Source organism: Eubalaena glacialis, chromosome 3 (genome assembly GCF_028564815.1).
Source record: "Eubalaena glacialis isolate mEubGla1 chromosome 3, mEubGla1.1.hap2.+ XY, whole genome shotgun sequence".
Classification (NCBI taxonomy): Eukaryota; Metazoa; Chordata; class Mammalia; order Artiodactyla; family Balaenidae; genus Eubalaena; species Eubalaena glacialis.
In genome coordinates, this window is record NC_083718.1 from 81,462,712 (window position 1) to 81,481,075 (window position 18,364).

Below are 18,364 nucleotides of genomic sequence, written 5' to 3' on the forward strand. Positions count from 1 at the left end.
CAGAGTTCCACCCTCGCCTCCCCGCCCCCATCCCAAGCACCACCCAAGCTGCCGTTGAAGCACAAGCAAAGACCACTCTGCAGGTTACGCTCGGACGCACCGTCGGTTGCTATGGGGACCCCCTCCACGTCCAGGCCTGAACCAATGGGCATCACCACTGATGACCTCATGCCCCAGGCCCCGGCATTCTATTGGTTATTTGGAAGCCAGAGTGCCCTTCTCCAACTGCGTCACCACTGGGGATCCCCCGACGACCCCAGCTGGTGTGGCCGACTGAAAGAAGGACGCGCTGGGAGCTCACAATTTGCTGTATGAATGAATAAGGAAAGGAAGGAAGGGATTAATGAAAGGGAAGAAGAAAAGAGGGTGGGGTCACATAAAAAGACCAAAACTCCAGGATTCAGCCTCTAGGGAAAGACTGGCAACCCCAGAAAGTGGGGAGCAGGATCCAGGTTGGAGACTAGGGCTCTCAGGTTCTCGGGACAGCAAGATAGAGTGATGCAAAGATGAGGGGAGTTTTTGCATCGTTCCGGAAAGACTAGGGCAGGCCCAGCAAATTGAGGGCCCCACCCTTGGCCATCTAGCGCCGCTGAGCTTTGGGGAGATCGGTGACGCCCCAAAACCTGCAGGTCTCCCAGCCTCCTGGAACCGCGCCCCGGAACACGCCTCGAGGACTTCTCATGGGTAGGGCCCAGAGCCTTCAGCCCGTCTAGGTCCCATGAGCGGACTTGGCCCTCGCTGGAGACGCGCCCCAGGACTGAAACAGTTGTCCGCACAGGGCCCAGGCTGTAAGGAAAATGAGTGTAGGGAGGGGCTGGCTTGAGGCCTGCGGCCGGCGGGCCTGAGTTTTCACCGCTCCCCCCCTCGCCCCCAGGCCAAGTGCGTGGCTGCCCAGGTGTCCACCCTTAACACCTGCAGGGAGCTTAGGCGGCCGGCGAGGGTGTGTGTCTGTGTCAAGTGCGCGCGTCTGCCTGAGAGTGAGGGCGTGTGTCTGAGTGCCGGGGAAAGCCGACTGGGCCCCGCGTCTCTTTCGCACATGCGTTATCAGCGGCGGATCCGCGCGGCGGCCACAGACTCGGGAGCGAGCGCGCCCGGCTTGGTCCGCGAAGAGAGGGTGTCTGGGGCCGCTGGGAGCAGGATGAGACCCGCACGGTCCTCAGTGCCAGGCTAACCAGTCATCCCCGGCCTGCGCCGCCTCTGCTTTCACCGGAGAGGGGCGGAGGTAGCAGTACAGTCGGTTTCCAAGGCGACATATAGACACCCTCCTGGATGACAGTAGAGACTAAACTCGAATTCGGGACCAGAAGACCGAACCCATAGCTCATGCTTCAGCTCAGACTTCACTCTCTCCACTCCAGCCCCTCGCCCCCGCTAAGGATCTTGTTTTGGGGTGAGGGCCCTGACACGCAGGCACACATACCTACAGACATGGCATTTTATGAAAGTGGCCTTGAATGAGGGGGGGAGGGTCCACTCATGTATGCTCCGTCCGCGACGCTGTCCTCCATCCCAGGCCTCAGCCAGAGCAATGGAACCAACCCAGAGGGACCGGGGTCCGACCCAGGTGTGCAAGGGGGTGGGGCAGCGGTTCGCAGTCTCCAGCACTTCGGTCTGGTCTGTCAGTCTCTGGACCCCCAGCACCCTCCACGGCGCCCCCCCTCCCCGCGCATGTTCACACACCGCCTCTAGCCGCCGCAGCCCCGCCGAGCTAATCAGCACAACATCCACCTATCGATCGTTGGCTGGGTGCCAGGCGGGCCGGCATTGTGCCAGTGCAGGCTGTGGGGCACCGGGGCGGGTAGAGCATAGCTTCGGGGGGAGGGGCACCCCTTCCCTGGCTGCACCCAGGACACCGTTCAGAAAGAGGACCCCGGTTAGTCTTGGGGTGGATCATAGCCTTGCCACCTCTGCCTGCCTGAGGTGGAAGAGACAGAGTGAGGCTGAGAGCAAAGGGGGCCCTCCCTCCTCGGCCCCACCTCCTCCTCCTTATAAAAGCGAAGAACAAAGAGGCCGCTGGGGAAGGAGGCTTTGATCTGACCCCACCTTCCCAGTTCTAGGCCAGGCACCGCCCAGACTGCCCTTGGGGAGGGGGAGGGACGCCCAGCTCTCAGGGACCCAGGCATTCTGAAACCCAGGTGCTGTCTTTCTACTACCCCTTGCTTTTGCCCCAATGCCCTGCTTGGTGCTACCACAGCTTCTGCAGTGCCCCAAGTGGGTGGGCTATCAGGAGCACCTGTCCCCTCCCCAGCACAGGAAGCCAGCTAGGGAGGTGGTAGAGGGTGCCAAGCTCCACAGCTGCTGCTGGCACCCACCCCACACTGCCCAGAGGGTGCCTACTGAGGCCTGGCATGGATGGTCTAGGCACAGCTGGCAGGGAGGTCAGGCCAAGCCAAGCTGAGAGCAGAGGCTGCAGGGAGTCCCCCCCAGTGTCAGGGAAGGAGCCAGAGGGCAGTAGGTTAGGGAAAGCAACAAAAAGATGGGTGGTTTATTGAAGGCTTGGTCCAGACACTTATAAAAATACAAATTGGCATGAAATTCGACCTCATGGCAAGTCCGTCTTCACAGAAGACAAATGGGTGACCCCCTGGGGAGGAAAGGTGCTGCCCCAGGGAAGAGGCCCACAGGGCACTGGGCACAGATGGCAAGCCTGGGCTTCTTGCTTGACCTGGTCCAGCAATCACCTGTCCCCAGGTCTTCGGCCTTGGCCCCCAGCAGGCTCAAGGATCCGATCCCATCAAATCCCAGTCTTCCTGGGGGATGGGATGAGAATATCAAAGCAGCTGACAGAGACCCTATGTTTGTCTTGCCTCTGTTCCAGGGTGCCCAGGGCTGTCTGCAGCTCCCCTGCAGCTCCTCTTCAGCCTGTGATGAGGAGGCCGGCACCTGGAAGGGTCACCCCAGACCCTCTGACCTCCCCCATCACTATTCCATCTTGTCTGTCTGGCTTGGCCCTCCCAGCTCAGGTAGGGGGCAGGGGCCCTCCTCCAGGGAGTCTTGGGAGGGCTCTGGTTCCTGGGGGTGGCAGGAAGGGTCCGCTTGGCTCAGAGAACTCTCAGGAGACGCAGAATTGGGAGCAGCAGCAGCAGCAAGAGACAGAGGGGGCTGGGAGTGGCCCCCCCTTGCCACCCTGACGTGCCACTCTCTCCAGGGCTCCCAACAGGATGGGCTGACTCAGGCTCTGTGAGGGGGAGGGGGTAGCATTGATGGGTCCTCCTGCTTCAGCAGCCTCCTTCCTGCTCTCCCCATTACCTGTTCACTCCCACCCCTTTCTAAGGGGTCTCCCGAACTAGCCAATCCCTTCCCATAATCTACCACCTCATCATCTCTAAGCCCCAACTTCCAAGTCTCCTCCCAGTTGCCATTAGAGACCACCAGTTCAGCTAAGGCTTTGGACAGCCTTGCCCCTGGAGATGCCATTCCCTTTGTGTAGGGGAGGCTCCCACAGACTAAATGGGGGAGAAGAGGTTCCTCAGAGTTTGATGCTCCCACATTCTTCCCACTCCTCCCCTCATTCCTGAGGGCCCCACACTAGCCAGAAGGGTTGCTCCCCTGCCCCAACCCACTCACTGTCCTCCTTGCAGCAGACAGACACCTGGAGCCTCAAGCACTGGCCAGGACTCTCCGGAGTTGGCACTGCTGGGTGGTGGGAAATTGGGAGGAAGAAGTTAGCACAGGCTAGTTTGCATGCCTCAGATTCTGTTTCAAACCCTCCCAGCTTCTTTTCTCTCCAGTTCCCTGGAAAGCTTTTCCTTATTTTGGGGCCACATCTAGGTGCCAGGCCCCCATCTGTGACCCTACTCATGTCCTCCTTCCTGGCTCCTCTTCCTTTCCCCTCCTCTCTATTGGTTCACTCTAGATGTCCCCCTACTCGGCCCTGGACTCAGGCCCCCTGCCCACTCCCCCCTCCTAGGCCTAGCCTTCCTTCCCAGTCCTCTCATTCCCCCACCCCTCAGGATCTCTGCCTTGACTGCTGGCAATGGCAGGTAGCCCCATTCCCCTCCCCACCTTCCCCAGGAGGCAGCCAGTGTGCCCATCTTCACTCACAGATGTAGTAGTAGGTCTCTCCAGGCAAGAATTCGAAGCCAAGGGAGAAGGGCGTGAAGCGCTGAATCTTCTCTGAGAATCGAACAGGGCCAAAGGGAGCGAAAGGCAGGGAGCACTCCCAGCGCTTGAAGGCACCCGGCCCCTTGGCCTGGCAGGCCTCATAGCCTGGCCAGTCCACCATGTATAACGCAAATGTCTCAGGGCCCTCAGGGGGCCCTGGACCCTCATAGTGTGGGCAGAAGATGTCTAGGTAATCCTTGAGGCCCAGCTCCACCACGGCATCTCCTCGAAGCAGCCTGCAGGCATAAGGTAGGTGAGGGCGGAGGGGCTCATGGCACGGCACACCTGGGGCACGAGGGTCAGAGATACCCCTTCCCAATGGTCCCCGCCAGCCAATCCCCCCCTACTGGAGAGGGAGCAGCTTAGGAAGGCCCGAGTTCCCCAGACTGACACCTCTTGAGAGACAGAGTGCAAGAAAAGGATGAGGTAACCGATTCACAGGTTCAGAGAGGTTAAGGGACTGCAGTGCCTATAACCACATGGCCCAAATGTGAGAAGGCCGCTCACCACACCCTAGCTTTTGGGTGGGAGCTGCCACCCACCTATCTAGCCCTAGTGCCCAAGACAGGGCCTGGTGTAGCACCTGTGCTTGATAAATGTTAGGTGGATGGCTGCTGTGAAGAAGCTGGGGCACAGAGGCAAGGGGTACAGATCTGGGCCCACAGAGCAGTCACAGACTAGAGATGGAGACTGGGAACAATATCCTCATTAACAGATGCACAAAGAGGAAGGCTTGCCTTTTAAGACCTCAATTCAATGCTGAAAAGAATGCCATAGTAAAAAAAAAAAAAAAAAAAAAGAGAGAGTGGATGGTGGGAACCTCCCTTTTTTTTTTTTTGTGGCCAGGACAATCAAGTGCCATACAAAGAGGGGAGCCCCCTCCACATATCTCCCAATCAATCTTTGGCCTCCTCAGGACTCCCTTCCACCTGCCTGGGGGAGCCAGTGCAGGTGGGAAAACCTGGGACATGCTGTTCCCCTCCAGCATCAAATAGAGCATGAACCACTTCCCCCCGCATCCCCACCATACACAGAGTCCAACTTGACTTATGAAAGGCCCCCAACTGTCTCTCAATGGGTGGTCTCAAGACCACCTGCATCTGGAGTTCTGATTAGAAATGCAGATTCCTGGGCTCAGCTCAGACCTACTGGAACACAAGCTGGGCCTTTGTACGTTTTGTTCCACGGCATCCCCAGTGCCTGGAAAAGTGTCTTGCACAAGGACAGCGCTCAATAAATATTTGTGGATTGAATGAATGAGCCAGAAACCTCAGGCTTAGGGGCTAGCAACCTGAATTTTTAACAAAACCTCCAAGTGATGCAGAGGCACTAGTCTAGAACAGAGTGAGGAATTCAGAGTTGGAGGACAACAACAGCTCTTATCACACAGCATTGGTATTGTAATGACCTGTCCCGAAGCTTGCTGGCCCAGGGGTTCCTTGGGCTCCCAGAGGGCAGAGCCTAGGTCTTATCTCTAACCCCCAGCACCCTAGCACAGATCCCGGCACAGAGTACACGCTTAATAAATGTTAGTGAGTGAACAAACGGAGTCACAGATTGTCTTAAGTGAAAATCAGAAAGAAAAACAGATGGAGAAAGCAGAGGGAGGCAGGGAGAATTGGGGAGGAGGATGGAAACAGGAAAAAATATCGACGTTCAAAGGCAGGCAGCTCAGGAGAGAGAAATAAATAATAGTTTATATCTGTGCAGCCTGCACCTCTTTCACACACATGACCTCAGTTAGTCCGCCTGACTTCCCAGGGTACTAGGCATTATTAGCCCATTTTACAGATGAGATAACTGAGGTTAGGGAGGTCAAACGACTTGCCTAAAGGTGATTCAGCTAGAAGGGCAGGGCCGAGGCTGCACAGAAATAGGACTAATAATGACGAGATGAAAGCAGAGTTACAGAATGAGATCAGGAGAAAGAGTAGCACCAAAGGGAAGGCCAAGCGAGCAGGAGAGTAACCTTCTTTCACAAGAGTAAAGCCCCCCGGCCGCAAGTCCGCCCGCCCCAGCTCGGGCCGTTGGGAGGCTGGGGATCACCAAGAGAGAAGCGAGGGGGGCGGGGCTCGGAGTGCAGGCCGAGGTCTCTCGGCTGCCGGCTCCGAGACCCCACCGATTGCCTTCGGGGCTGGTGTCCCCCTCTCGCCCCCCAATGCGTGCGGGCAGGGGTTGGGGACCCCGGGCACGCCTCGCCCCTCCCTCCTCCCCCGCCGGCTCAAACAAAGGAGCCCCGGCGCGCGGCCGGGTCCAGGCGGCGCCGCGCACAGTGCGAGTGTCGGGCGCGCGCCCGGCCCGGGAGCGCGCAGGCCCGGCTCGGAGCCGGCAGGTTTCAGCCCTGCTACCTGGGGTTACTGGAGTTCCAGTAGACCTCGTGGCGGAGGCCACAGCCCCCTCGCAGAGGGGAGCTGAAGAGCGCGGCCCAGAGGACAGTCCGCAGCAGGGGCTGCAGCCGCATCGCCCCCGGGGTCTGGTCTGCTCTGGCCCACGCGGGCCCGTCCCGTCCCGCTTCGCAGTCGCGCCGAGAAAGGTACAAAGTGCGGGGGGGGGGGGGGGGGGGGACTTGCGGGAAGGGGGGTGGGGTGCTGAGACTCACAGGCCACGCCCCTGGATAACTTTCCACCAATGTGGGCGCGTCTCCGCCTCTTCATTCAAAGCCAACTCTTGTTAACCTTCTGTGCGCTGTAGCGCGCGCGCCAGCTTAGGCAAGCTCTTGCTGAGGCTAGACCGCATTTCAAGGGGGCGGCGAGGAGGGACGTATTCCACTGTCTAGGAGTTGTTTTAGGGAGGTCGTGTCTTTCGTGTCTGTATTGGTACAGGGTAGAAAGCCTTATTAAATCTTTGGAAGATTTAAATATGGGCCCACGCCTTTTGCCCAGAAAGAGGCAAGTGAGGCACGGGAGAGGATCCACGAAGTTGTCCAGCCATCTTAGGCAGCATTGCTCCTTTTTCTTTGCACATCTAGGGATATAGCGAGGGGAAGGGACAAATCGCCTCCTGGGACCACCCCCCCCACCCTCACCCCCCCTTTACAGAACCTCAGACGGCGAGCTCGATGCCCACCTTGGGGTTGGCCCCTGTCCCTTTCTGCCCCACACCTTCGTTCTGGGCGAACGAAGGCCATAGTCTCAAAGACGAAGTAATGAGGTGGTTGCGGCCCATACAAAGCACTTCTGTTCCCGAACCCTCAGGTGGGGTGGGGGAGGGGAGAGGCAGGTGCGCGCCCTTGGAATCGTGGGAGCCGCCGCCGCCGCCGCGCCCTGCCCCGGCTCCGGGGCTCTGAGAACGCCAGCCAGTTCCATTTTTCCCAGCCGCTGGTCAGAGGGTGGGGACAGCGAGTCCAACAGCTTGGCCGGTTTGTCGATGGTCGCCGCCAAGGGGCCGCGCAGCGTTGGGGGCGAGAACTTGGCTACTGGGGGTGGCAGAGGGCGTACAGCGCCCTTTGTGGTACTGGATTGTGCAGAAGGTCATCCCAGACTGGGCAGAAACAAGCCGCGAGCATCCCAGGGACACCCGCTGACCCAGCCTGGGGCTCTCGCCCTCCCTATCCTGTCTTCATCTCAGGCGCAGCGTCTCCTGGCGGCCAGATCTGGAATCGCGGCAGGGGAGACCCTCCTTCCCTAAGCAGACAAACTTCGAGGCGCGCTCCCAAGACCTCACTTTTATTGCAGTTCTGCAGAGACAGGCTGTGCGCCCCTCCCTCAGCTCCGTCCAGCTCCCAGACACTCCCCAACCCCCAGGTGCCACTGCGTGGGCGGGTCCCCAGGGTGCTGCTCGACAGCAAGTGGAGGTGCCCGGTGTCGGTGTCTTAAGACTCCTGCTCCGTAGCGTCCAGGCCCCAGCTCCTTCAGTCACCGCGGGGGACTCCAGGGGTCGGGTCTGCCTGTTGAAGTCCTAAGTCCAGGTTGGAGGCAGCGGAACCTCAGGAGAGGTCAGAGGTAGAGCGAGGACACTGCTGGGGGCGGCGGCGCAGGCCTGGGGTGTGGGAGGCCGAGAAAAAAGGTCAGAAGTCCCCCCGGACCACTCGCCCCACCAGCCCATCCTCAGCGCCCCTCCTCCCCTACCTGGAGGGTACCACTGGGGGTGGGATTCCAGCTCCAGGGCCAGGCAGGTCAGACGAAGGGCGCTGGCCCTGAGGGTCAGCAGGCAGTGGTTTTCTCGGGGGTGGAGGCTTGGTGGGCCCCTGAGACTGAGAGAGAGAAGGCAGGAGGCCAGCTTGGGAGGGGGTATCATGTTGCCCACCTCCCACACACTGGTGCTGGGGAACACCAGCTTGAGGGGCGGCACCAGAGGACACCTTTGTCTGCAAACAAACCTGTCACCATTAAAGATGCCACTGGGGTATGTGCCCTTAGGCACAGGGGGCATCTTACTACTAGCACCACTGGCAAGGCTACCAGCACCACAGCCCTGGGTGGGGGGAGAGGCTGTGCCCTTCTCTCCCCCCACTGTTACCTTTGGGTACCTCACCACCGGGTCAGCGGGCAGAGGGCGGTTGGGGGGATTGGGTCGGTCAGCCAGCTCAGCCTGAACAGAGAGAGGGGCAGTGACTATGAGAGCACAGCCAGGAGCAGTGGGCATGCAGTGGGTCTCCCGAGGGGTTCAGGTCAACATGCAAAGTCAGCCAGGGGGCAGGAGAGAACGGGGGCATGCGCATGGGGCTTGAGTGCATGCCAGTAGATGCCTTAGGGGAGAAAGGTGTGGGTCACCTGTGGTGTCCCTGGCAGACTGCAGTCCCACCACTGACCACCAGATGGTGGTAGAAACCAAGGCAGGAGGCTCACCCTTTGCTACTTCTGGGGAGTGTCTGAAGGCTGAGGGGCACCCTGGTCCCCTAGTGAAAAGTGCCACTGGCAGGGAACAGGGAGGAGAACTGCAGTTGGGCACCAAGCCTCCCACCTGCCCTGGGCCAGGGCAGGGCCTGGCCCAGATTTACCTGGAGTCTCTTGGGCACAGGGTCAGGAGGCAGCGGCCTGGAGGGAGGGGCCGGGAAGCCAAGGGCACTAGCCTGCTGAAAGAGCAGGAAGAGCAGACAGGCAGAGTGGGGATTGGGGTGGGGGGAGAGGGAGCAGAGAGATAGATGTGGGCAGAGAGGTGTTAGTGCTCAGGGATGGGCAGCCAGGGCCCCTGGGGCAGTGGGGGCTGTGCATGCGGTTATTCAGTTTCATGCAGAGGGGGTGACAAGTGGTGGAGTGGGCGTGCAGACCACCTCCACACACACTCTTCTGTCATCAGATCCAGAGGGCTCAGGGCAGGGGCACTCACCAGCCCTTCTACACATGGTGACCAGGGCCTCATCAGGTCCTGGCACACTGAAGGCCACTCTGAGCACCACCCCCTCATGCACTCCAGGGGGCATCACTGCTGGGAGCACAGGTAGACCCACCTTTCAAAGCCACCGGCTAGGCCAGCTCAAAGAGCACAGCTCTCCCTCCTCTAGGTGACTGCCCCTCCCCAGTCCAGGCTGGACTCTGCTTCTCAGCCTGCAGCCAGGGGACGGGAGGGGAGGGCTGGCCCTGACTCCCCTGACTGACTCTTGGGCAATGCAAGTCTTTCTCTGAGTCTAGAGCCTTCAATACCCCCCCCCACCCCCCACCCCAGGGCCCAAGCTGGATGCCTGGCCAGGATGGGCCCTCTCTCCTCTGGCATGCAGACTTACCTTGGCACCTGGCATCAGCAGAGCCCTCTGCGGGGGTCCTGGACGTTCGGGGGGACCAGACTGGGCTGCCCTGAGCATGGAGAAAGGCAAGGAGAGAGAGGGCCCAGCCTCAGACCCTGTTCTCCACCCATTTGCAGCCTTTGAGTGGGGTTAACCCTTTGTGGCCCCTTGGAGCACGGTGCAGGCCAAATCAGAAGTGGGAAGGGGAAGCTGATCAGCCTGAGGGAGGACCCCACTTACCCAGCACTGGGGTTCCTGGAGAGAAATGATCCTAGCACCCCAGCTTCCCCACTTGGGTCTACATGTGAGGTGAAGAGTTACGGGGCACATGTAGGGAAGGGAGATGTGTGTGGGGTGTGGTCTGGGGGGCTTGTGTTCAGAATCAGGTGTCAGGGGCTGCCCAGGGGCGGGGGTGGGGCTCCAGAGCTGTTGTCCTTAACAGAGCTGTGGAGAAAGCTGGTAGCAGGGAGGCTGGTACCTGTATTGGCAGCTGGGTCCCTTAAGCTGGCAGAGTCGCTGGCGCAGGCGGGCACGGTGCCAGTAGCTGGCACCAAGCAGCACCAGGACCAGCAACAACAGGAGGCTGAGGGGCAGCCCTGTGGTCAGGGAGCTGTTTGCTGTGGGTGAAGGCAGGTTTGAAGGTGGGCAGGGCTAAGAACTCTACATCCAGGAAGAGGTGGGGGGGGGCAGGGAGTGAGGTCAGGTGATCAGAGAAGGTGAAGGGGTCAGGGATTACAGAGAGTCAGGGAACCAGCAGCGAAGGGGTCAGAAAAAGAGGGGCAGTGAAGGATGCCCTCTCAGCTGCCCCTGTCCCCCACCTCATGCTACCTCTGATGTGGGTGGTGCAGTCTGGGGGCGCCCAACCCTCCTCACAGTGGCAGTGTCTGTTGCTGTCGCAGACCTAGGAGGTACAGGTTGAACAGTGAGGAGCTGTGCCCTCCGGGGCCGTGTTTCCCTGTCCCCAGCTTTTCAAGATCTCAGATGTCCACAACTGGAAGGCGTGCTGAGAATGATAGTGTGGAGGGCGCCAGCGTTCTGGAGAGAGAGACTCTTTATCTGTGCCAGAGAAAATTAGATTGAACTCACATTGTGAGTGCCTTCTATCTGCCAGGCACTGTGCTAGAAGCTTTCATACTCATCTCATGTGCCCCCAGGAAGTGGGTACTATTATTATGCCCGTTAGTTAGAGGAGGAAACTGAGCTCAGAGAGGTTAATAACCTGCCCCGGATACAACAGTTAAGATGTGGTAGAGCACAGATTAGAACCCAGGTGTGTCTGTTTCCAAAGCCCACCATTCTTTTCCTTCCCAGAGGCTCCCTGCTCCCCTTTCATCTCCCCCCATGCCAACTCACCCCATGCCCATGGCATTTGCTTCGACATTCCTGTGTTCCCAGGATCTCCACCGGTTGGCATTGATGGTCGATGCACACCTGCCCGATGGCGAGAGGAGGGCAAAGATCACCTTCTCAAGAGCTTTACTGGCACTGGGAGGCCAACACAAACGAAGCCCACCCCGCTTTTACAGATGGGGAAACCAAGGCTCAGAGGATGATGGGACCCTGCTCCATCTGAAGTGAGAATCTGAACTCCCCTCAGAGTCTGCACCTTCTTCACCGGTGGCTAGTGAGGCCTGGACGCTGCCTGCAGCAGTCCAGATATCCCTCCCCACCTGGTACTGCCCACCTAGGCTGCTCACCAGGCCGGGGCCACAGGCTGTGCCAGGCAGAGTCAGCAGGGGCTGGGCCACGTCGTTGCCCAGGTCCAGGTGTACCCAGCTGCAGTTCAATTTCAGCTGGGTCCCGCTGGCTTCCAGCATCTCCCAGTGAAGATCCCGGGCTGAGCCCAGCAGAGGCTGGGCCCTCCCTCCCTGGCACTGGAGCTGCCCACAAATGGCATCTCTGGGGTTAGGGAGGAGGTGTAGGGTAAGTGGGGCGGAGCCAAGACTCCCACAAACCCAGAGGAGGAGCCAGGTTCCCTCACTTACCTAGGGGCACAGGACACATAGCTGCCATCAGGCCTGCGCCCACAGCTCCCAAAGGCGTCCCCCCGAGTGTTGGCAGTAAGGAGGCAAAGTGGCGCGGCGGGCTGGGCCCCAGGCCCCCAGAGAGCCTGGCACTGCTGGGCATAGGAGGTACAGCGTCCTTGCATGCACACAGCCTGTCCACCAGCACACGGCTCACCGTCCCCCAGGCTGACATCAGGGGGGCACTGGGAGCTGTCTCCTGGGCAGAACTCGGGCAAGTCACAGTCACCTCTGGTAGAGCGGCACTGCCAGCCAGCCGGGCGCAGCTGTGGAGGGTGGGTAAGCATCAGTGTGGGTGCTGGGCAAGTCCAGCCAGGCCCTGGGAGTCAGAATGACCTTTTCCACACTGGCCCCTGACAGGTGGGCTCTGGGTGGCCAGTCCAGTCTGTGCCCACCTGGCAATTTTGACAACAGAGTCCATCGGACGCGCACTGTGCCCCTGGCCTCAGCTGGCAGGTGAAGTAATCACAGCAAGGATCAGTGCAGTCCTATGGGCGAGGGCACAGAGGGGCCGAGCGTCAGAGCAGGCTGGGCCTGAGAGCCTGCCCTAACCCCCTCCCAGAGCCTGAACCCAAAAGGATGCACACAGCAAATGAAAGCCAGAGCCCAACAATCTATGTGCAGTCCCTGCAGACAGGGAGGTGGGGAGAGGGGTTCCTGAGGCTTGGAGATGGCTGATGAGCCAGGGTGAGGGCACAGAAGTGAGTGGGGCAAGGCTCTGGGTGAGGGGCTCACATCGGGGAAGCCACAGTCACACTGCTCGCCGGGCTCCACCAACATATTTCCGCAGACACTGGCCATCGAGGGCAGACCGGAGAGCCGTTCAAAGAGGCAGCTGCCCATTCCACCCAGGAGGGCTTTTTCCAGGGCCTGTCGGCTGCAGTTGCTGAAGTTCAGGCCTGGCAGGAAGCTGGCGATGGCAGCAAGGAAGGTTGGGGCTGCGGATGGCTCCCTGCCCCCTGCCCCCTGCCCTCTCCATCCTGCAGTTACTCACTCTGTCGAGGCCTCCATGATGCAGCTCTTGGCTGGGGCTGGACCTGGACAGGGGCAGCTGTTCCCAGGTGAGTCATGGCCCAGGCCTAGGCTGTGGCCCAACTCGTGGGCTATTGAGGAGGCGACTCCCAGGATGCTTGTGGAGTGGTCCTGTCATTGGGGAGGGGATACCCCAGGTCCAGCACCAGCCTGACTGCTCCTCTTCTCTCCTCGTCTGACCTCTTGGGCACTGAGCAAGCACCGTCTCCCTCCTTAAGTGCTTCTAAAGTAGGAGGAGAGCCCAGGCCTGGGTGGCAGGAAACCTGAGTTCTAGCTCACCTCTGTTACCCCTCTCTAACTATATCGCCCTGGGAGAGCACCTTTGTTCTTTGGGCCTCAGCTGCCTCCTCCTCCCCCAAGAAATGGGAAGAGCTCATAGGTGAAGACACCAATGAGCTGGCCACAGGCGAGGGTATCCTGGCAGCAGAGGCCACGTCATGCACCCCGGCCCTCTATACCCTCAGCTTTGGGGTTGGTAACTTTGCTGGGGGTTTCAGTGAATACATGGTACCACACTGGGGAGGAGCTGAACGGGAATGGGGAGGAGACATGGAAATAGCTCACCATGTTCACACCTCCTGAGAATTCAGGAGAACAGATGGAGTTCTGAATGGCCATGCCCACCATGGGCCCAGAGAATGAAGTGGCACTGCGGGATTGAGAGGGCAAAGGTTAGGGCCCAAAGCCAAGGTGGCCAGAGCTTCAGGGCCTCAGGTAGGGAGTTGGGATGTGAAATTTGCCAGGCCGGGGCAGAGCTGGGCCCCGCTGGCTGAGCCTGGGGGGTCTTACGTCACCAGCTGGGCACTGTCGTGGGGCAACCGAGGCAGCAGTTCTGTCCGGCGCCAGCGGAGGAAGCTGTCTAGTGTGAGACCTGGGTGCTGGTTTATCTCTATCAGGTCACGCTGGGTCCAGGCCTCCAGGCCCACTAGCGCCACCCGGACATTCAGAGGCCTGAAGAACTGAAAGAGAACTGGGGCTCAGGAGAGGGGTTCCCGTGGTCGGGGGCCATAAGGATGCTGCTGGGTCCGATACTCACTGTGTCCAGGAGGAGGGCCACTTCCAGGGTGCGGTTCAGCAGGCTCTGGAAGTCCCGGTACCTCTGGACCTGTGGGTCAAGAGAGGTGACCGTGAAAGGCAGCAGGGCAGGCAGAGGTCAGGGGAGGACTTGCAGGGGCCAGCAAGCTCACCTCGGAATGGTCAGCCACAATCACCAGCTCAACAATCTTGGTCTCTGTCACCACGTCCCGCCTCCACTGTGGACAAGAGGAAGGCGCATCAGGCACACCCACCGCTCACCGCCGGCAGCCGCACAGGGCTGACCGGGCTGTGTCCACACCCGCTCTGTGTGGTCAAACAAGAGCGTGAAGAGCCCATTTCACAGAGAACCACTGAGAACCTGAGAGGCCAGGGACCTGCCCAAGATAGACAAAGAATAGGTTTAGAAGCTGGGAGTAGAGCCCTGCTTTTCTGGCTTCAAATTCAGTGCTTTTTCCAAATAAAAAATAATAATAATAGACAACACCATCAAATACTTAACGTATGCCAGGCAGAGTTCTAAGCATTTACATATATATATGTATGTATATAGATTTATTTAATCTTCACAGTAATCCTATAAGGTAAGTAGTTTTATTATCCCCATTGAATAAATTAGGAAATTGGCTTCTTATTTCTTTATGATCAGTAACTATGTATTTGCTATATCCAAGTGAGAGCTCTCTGCATTTGGGTCATAAGACAGATGAGGAGTTTGAGTCAAGTACCTGCATCCAAATCCTGGATATACCATTTATTAGTTGAATGGCCTTGGCCAAGTCACTTAACCTCTCTGAGACAGTTTTCTCACTAAAATAGAGCTGTGGATAGCACCTACCTCCCAGGGTTGCTGGGATCAGTAAAGGAGATAATGTTCATAAAGTGCCTGGTACTGGGAAATTGCTCCATTAGCAGGAGCAGTTGTTACTGTGAACAAATAGCTCTGAGGGCCCGGGGGCCAGCCCTGGGGACAATAGAAGCCCAGCCCTCCTGCCATTCATCCTCACCTGGAGAAGGTGACGCTGTCCCAGGGGGTGCTCTGGTGGAGCCTGAGTGGGCACAGATGCAGGCCAGCTCAGGGCACAAGTGTGGCCTGGCAGGAGGAGGTCTTGGAGCCGGGAGATAACAGGGGGACCCTGAAGGTCCCCAGGCCCCAGCTCCAGGGAGTAGCTTCTCTCTGGGGACAGGATCACCAAGCCCCTATACAAAGATGCAGGAAGTCAGAAAACTTTTCAGCTCCATGCCTCGTTTACGCTCACTCTCTCCACCTTCATGGAATCGACCCCTTGTACCTGAGCCCGGAGCAGGTGCAGACAGAGACCCAGGAGTCGGCATGGCCCTGCACTCTTCCCTGGTAGCAGCAGTTCTCCTACAGCAGAGAAACATGAGTGCCAACGTGAAGGCCAGGCCAAGGTTTGAGCCCAGGAGGCTAGCCTGTGGGTGAGGATAGGCAGTGTCCTCCCATTCTCCAGGGATGGCATCTTCCAGTCGCCCCTTTCCTTCTTCCCTCGGGCCAGAAACAGGGCACGAGATGACCTGACTCACCAGAGTGTGTCCCTCACTGACCACCCGGGTGCCATCAGGTTGGTACCACACCAGGGTTGGGCGGCCTGAGACTAGCTCCCTGTGGAATGAAGAAGAAGGAGGGCAGTGCTCCCAGAGTGGTGCAGTGACAGCCTGAGACCTGGAGGTGGTAGAGGGGTGGCTGGGGGCTGGGCAATCCCCGCAAGCTTCCTGCTTCCCCTGGAGACAGCAGAGTATGGTGGTTGGGCCACAGACTCTGTCAGGCTATCTGGGTTCCAATCTAGTTTTCACCACCCACTAGCTGTGTGACCTTGGGAGAGTTATTTAACCTCTCTGTGCCTTGACTTCTTCATATATGAGGCCAATAATAATACATAATAGTATCTACCTTATAGAGTTGTTATGAGGATTTAATGAGTTCAAGCTCTTAGTACCTGGTACATCGTAGATGCTATATAAGTTGTTAGCCATGTTATTGTTAATGTTACCACTATCATTATTACCTATTCTGTAGCAGCTCCAGGATATGACTCTCACCATCCAATTCCAATTTGATCCGCAAAGCCTCAGGCAGACTGGTCTGTGGGCACCAGAGGGCATGTCACCTCCCTGGCCCTGTCTGAAACTCCTATCTTCTCTAACCAGAAAACCTCAGGCCCTTAGGAGAGCACCAATGATTAGATCATTGGTGGGGGGATCCTGAGGGAGGGGCCAGGAAGCCCTGCCTGGCCTGGGGTATTGTTCTGGGGGGTTGTGTGGGGAGGTCAAGGAAGGTATCCGAGCCGCCCCTTCTCGGCTTCCTGCCCAGAGAGGAAGCATCATGGAGGACCCAGTGCAGGCCCCAGCCCTTCCTCTGACTCAGCTTTAGAATTGGGAGGGGAGGGTGTTTGGTGAGGCCCTGACCCTCTCCAAGTCTCCCCACTGAAAAAGCTGACAACATGAGACCAAGAAAGCAAGTCTGGCCTCAGAATTTCCCATTGGAGATGGAAGGGTTGGGTGGGGCTGAGACAGACAGATGTGTGTGCAGAGGGGAGAGCGAGATAAGTGAAGCCAGGTGCTGGGGTGCAGAGGGAGAGGCAGCCAGACCTGGGATGGCCATGCTACAGTGAGGTCCATTCACCCACTCCTCAGCCAGTCTTTGCCTGGAGACACCTGATTATTCAGGGTGGTGGGTGGTGTGGGTGTATTTCTTTATTCGAGTGGAGAGAGAGGCTCACCTGAAGCACCTCTGCTAGGCTGAGCGTGAGGTTGTCCTGAAGGATCTGGGGCTCCGAAGACCCATTCAGGACCCTCTCTGGCCTTGCCTGCTTCTCCTCAGTGCCACCTGCAGGGTTCCCAGGATACCCCAAGAGAGTGCTGAGAGAATCAGCACCACGGCTGGGGGTGGCTGGCGCCCTTTGACCCACCTGGCTCCCAGCACATCAAGGCCCTTCTCTGCTTGAAGGACCCCTGCATTGCATGCTGGGACTTAAAGAATACTAGAGGGAGGGGGCGGGGGCTTCTCTCCAATTTTTCCCTTTCATCCCACCAACCCATCCACAAGTCCCCAAAGAAAGAAGTTCAGTTTGCCCAGTCTGTGCCGCCCCCCCCCCCGTCCCCCTCAGACCAATCCCAGGTTCTCACAGGGACCCTCCCCCTGTTCCCACCCCCACCCAACCACCTCCCCCAGGAACGCCCCCTCTCAGGACTGGGCGAAGACTTGTGGCCCGGTGCCCACTCACCCTCCCTTTCCTCACATCAGAGATGCCGGGAACGCCCATTTCTGGGTGAGCGTTGCAAACACCCCCCTCCCTAAATACCCCTCATGCCCAGTTAGGCACACCCGCTCCCCACAGCCTCCGCTTCCTCCCGGAGTCCGCCCCCCATCCCCACAATGGCCCTCTCTCCTCCGGACACTCCACCCCCGCCTGCCCTCTCGGCCCCCAGCCCAAGACAGCAGCGGGAAGTGAAAGTTCCAAGGAGGAGTTGGTGTCCCAGCCTCTTTCCTGGCCAATTCTCCCCACTCCTGGCTCCTCCCGGGCCCCCTCCCGTTCAGCCAGCTTTCTGGTGGCATCAGCACCAGGGTGAGGGGTGCCTGGCCGCTCAGGTCTGGGATGGGGGCCAGGAAGTATCCTCTTCGCCAAACCCTAGGAGACGTGCCTACTCGGCGCCCTGGCACCGGGTGGAACGGTCAGCTAGGCCCCAGAGGAGCGAAGACATCAGTCCCGGGGAGCAGAGACCCTCTACCGCGATCCTGAGGGGGCGCTGGGCCAGGCCCTGCGGTGCCTGGTCCCGGAGCCTGAAAGTGTCCGCGGGGACTGTGCAGAGGATGACAGAGTAGGGGGCGCCGGCATCCCTCCTCCTTCCCTCCCCACTCCATCGCCCAGTCTCTGGGCCCTCGGCCCAGGACAGCAGACCAGGGCGGGCTGCACTCTGGTTGGGGTCTCTCAGGGTCTCCGGCCGACCCCAGGACCCCAGTGCTTCCCGACTTCCCTGCGCGTCCTCCCAGTCCGCCCCTCGGCCCACTGCTGGCAGGGTACTCACCTATATCTGGGAGCGGCCGAGAGGGCAGAGGGCTGCCCGCCCCCAGGAGCCCCAGGGCCCAGAGCAGCGCCAGCCGCATGGCAGCGGCGCCTGGGGTCGGGCGAGGGCAGCAGGTGCTGGGCGGAGTGCCGAGGAGCCGCGGCTGCCGGGTCTGCTTCGCTCACCTAGCAGCTCGGCGCAGCCACCAGGCCCCGCCCCGCCCCCTCCCACCCGGCCCAGAGCCAGGCTCCGCCCTCGGAAGGCCCCGCCCCCACAGCGCGCCGGGTCCCAAAGAGGCGTGGACCTAGCCCATGACTCCGACTCCCGCAGGGCTAGCGCTGATCTGCACAGCGGCTTCCCGGCTACTGTGCAAAATGGGAGCCGAGGCCCGGTCCGACCGGCTTGGTAGTCGCGCCTCCACCCGGCCCTGGGTCCCGACGCCTTCCTAGCAGCTTCACTGCCCTCTGGCCTCAAGTCAGCC

The 18,364-nt window shown here is 59.4% G+C and overlaps 2 protein-coding genes across 7 annotated transcripts; both read right to left on the bottom strand.

Annotated features, from left to right (window-relative positions):
• Positions 1-2,464: 2,464 nt before the first annotated feature.
• Positions 2,465-6,621, bottom strand: EFNA4 (ephrin A4). Of its 3 annotated transcripts, none has more exons than XM_061185940.1 (4): positions 6,453-6,621; positions 4,045-4,340; positions 3,568-3,633; positions 2,465-3,178 (listed from the first exon to the last, which is right to left on the bottom strand). In XM_061185940.1, exons 1-4 carry the CDS (start codon positions 6,563-6,565, stop codon positions 3,042-3,044), a joined length of 612 nt encoding a protein of 203 aa, XP_061041923.1. In that variant the 5' UTR covers positions 6,566-6,621; the 3' UTR covers positions 2,465-3,041. The 3 variants fall into 3 exon arrangements, with proteins under 3 accessions (XP_061041923.1, XP_061041924.1, XP_061041922.1); XM_061185941.1 differs by having other exon boundaries at positions 2,465-3,035; positions 3,568-3,636; XM_061185939.1 differs by having other exon boundaries at positions 3,568-3,636.
• A 1,132-nt stretch (positions 6,622-7,753) lies between these two features.
• ADAM15 (ADAM metallopeptidase domain 15) lies at positions 7,754-18,094 on the bottom strand. 4 transcript variants are annotated; one of them, XM_061183374.1, is made up of 23 exons: positions 17,905-18,094; positions 16,599-16,705; positions 15,885-15,961; positions 15,403-15,481; positions 15,150-15,226; positions 14,865-15,057; positions 14,010-14,075; positions 13,859-13,927; positions 13,612-13,781; positions 13,387-13,471; positions 12,785-12,933; positions 12,526-12,700; positions 12,186-12,278; positions 11,752-12,056; positions 11,464-11,665; positions 11,120-11,197; positions 10,595-10,667; positions 10,245-10,383; positions 9,767-9,836; positions 9,044-9,118; positions 8,423-8,634; positions 8,172-8,296; positions 7,754-8,082 (listed from the first exon to the last, which is right to left on the bottom strand). In XM_061183374.1, the coding sequence occupies exons 1-23, from the start codon at positions 17,981-17,983 to the stop codon at positions 8,030-8,032; spliced, it is 2,751 nt and encodes a 916-aa protein (XP_061039357.1). In that variant the 5' UTR covers positions 17,984-18,094; the 3' UTR covers positions 7,754-8,029. The 4 variants fall into 4 exon arrangements, with proteins under 4 accessions (XP_061039357.1, XP_061039354.1, XP_061039355.1 ...); XM_061183371.1 differs by having other exon boundaries at positions 8,563-8,634; positions 17,905-18,093; XM_061183372.1 differs by lacking the exon at positions 9,044-9,118 and having other exon boundaries at positions 8,563-8,634; positions 17,905-18,093.
• Between the last annotated feature and the right edge of the window lie 270 nt (positions 18,095-18,364).

Excerpts from the sequence above, each read along its gene's own strand:
- EFNA4 (XM_061185939.1), bottom strand. The coding sequence starts at position 6,565 with ATGCGGCTGCAGCCCCTGCTGCGGACTGTCCTCTGGGCCGCGCTCTTC. Across the intron at positions 3,637-4,044 it reads AGAGACCTACTACTACATCT|CAGTGCCAACTCCGGAGAGT; the intron begins GTGAGTGAAGAT and ends CCCACCACCCAG. Across the intron at positions 3,179-3,567 it reads TGTCTGCTGCAAGGAGGACA|AGCCTGAGTCAGCCCATCCT; the intron begins GTGAGTGGGTTG and ends TCCCCCTCACAG.
- ADAM15 (XM_061183374.1), bottom strand. The coding sequence starts at position 17,983 with ATGCGGCTGGCGCTGCTCTGGGCCCTGGGGCTCCTGGGGGCGGGCAGC. Across the intron at positions 11,666-11,751 it reads TATGTGTCCTGTGCCCCTAG|AGATGCCATTTGTGGGCAGC; the intron begins GTAAGTGAGGGA and ends CCCTAACCCCAG. Across the intron at positions 11,198-11,463 it reads CAGCCTGTGGCCCCGGCCTG|GTGTGCATCGACCATCAATG; the intron begins GTGAGCAGCCTA and ends GCCATCGGGCAG.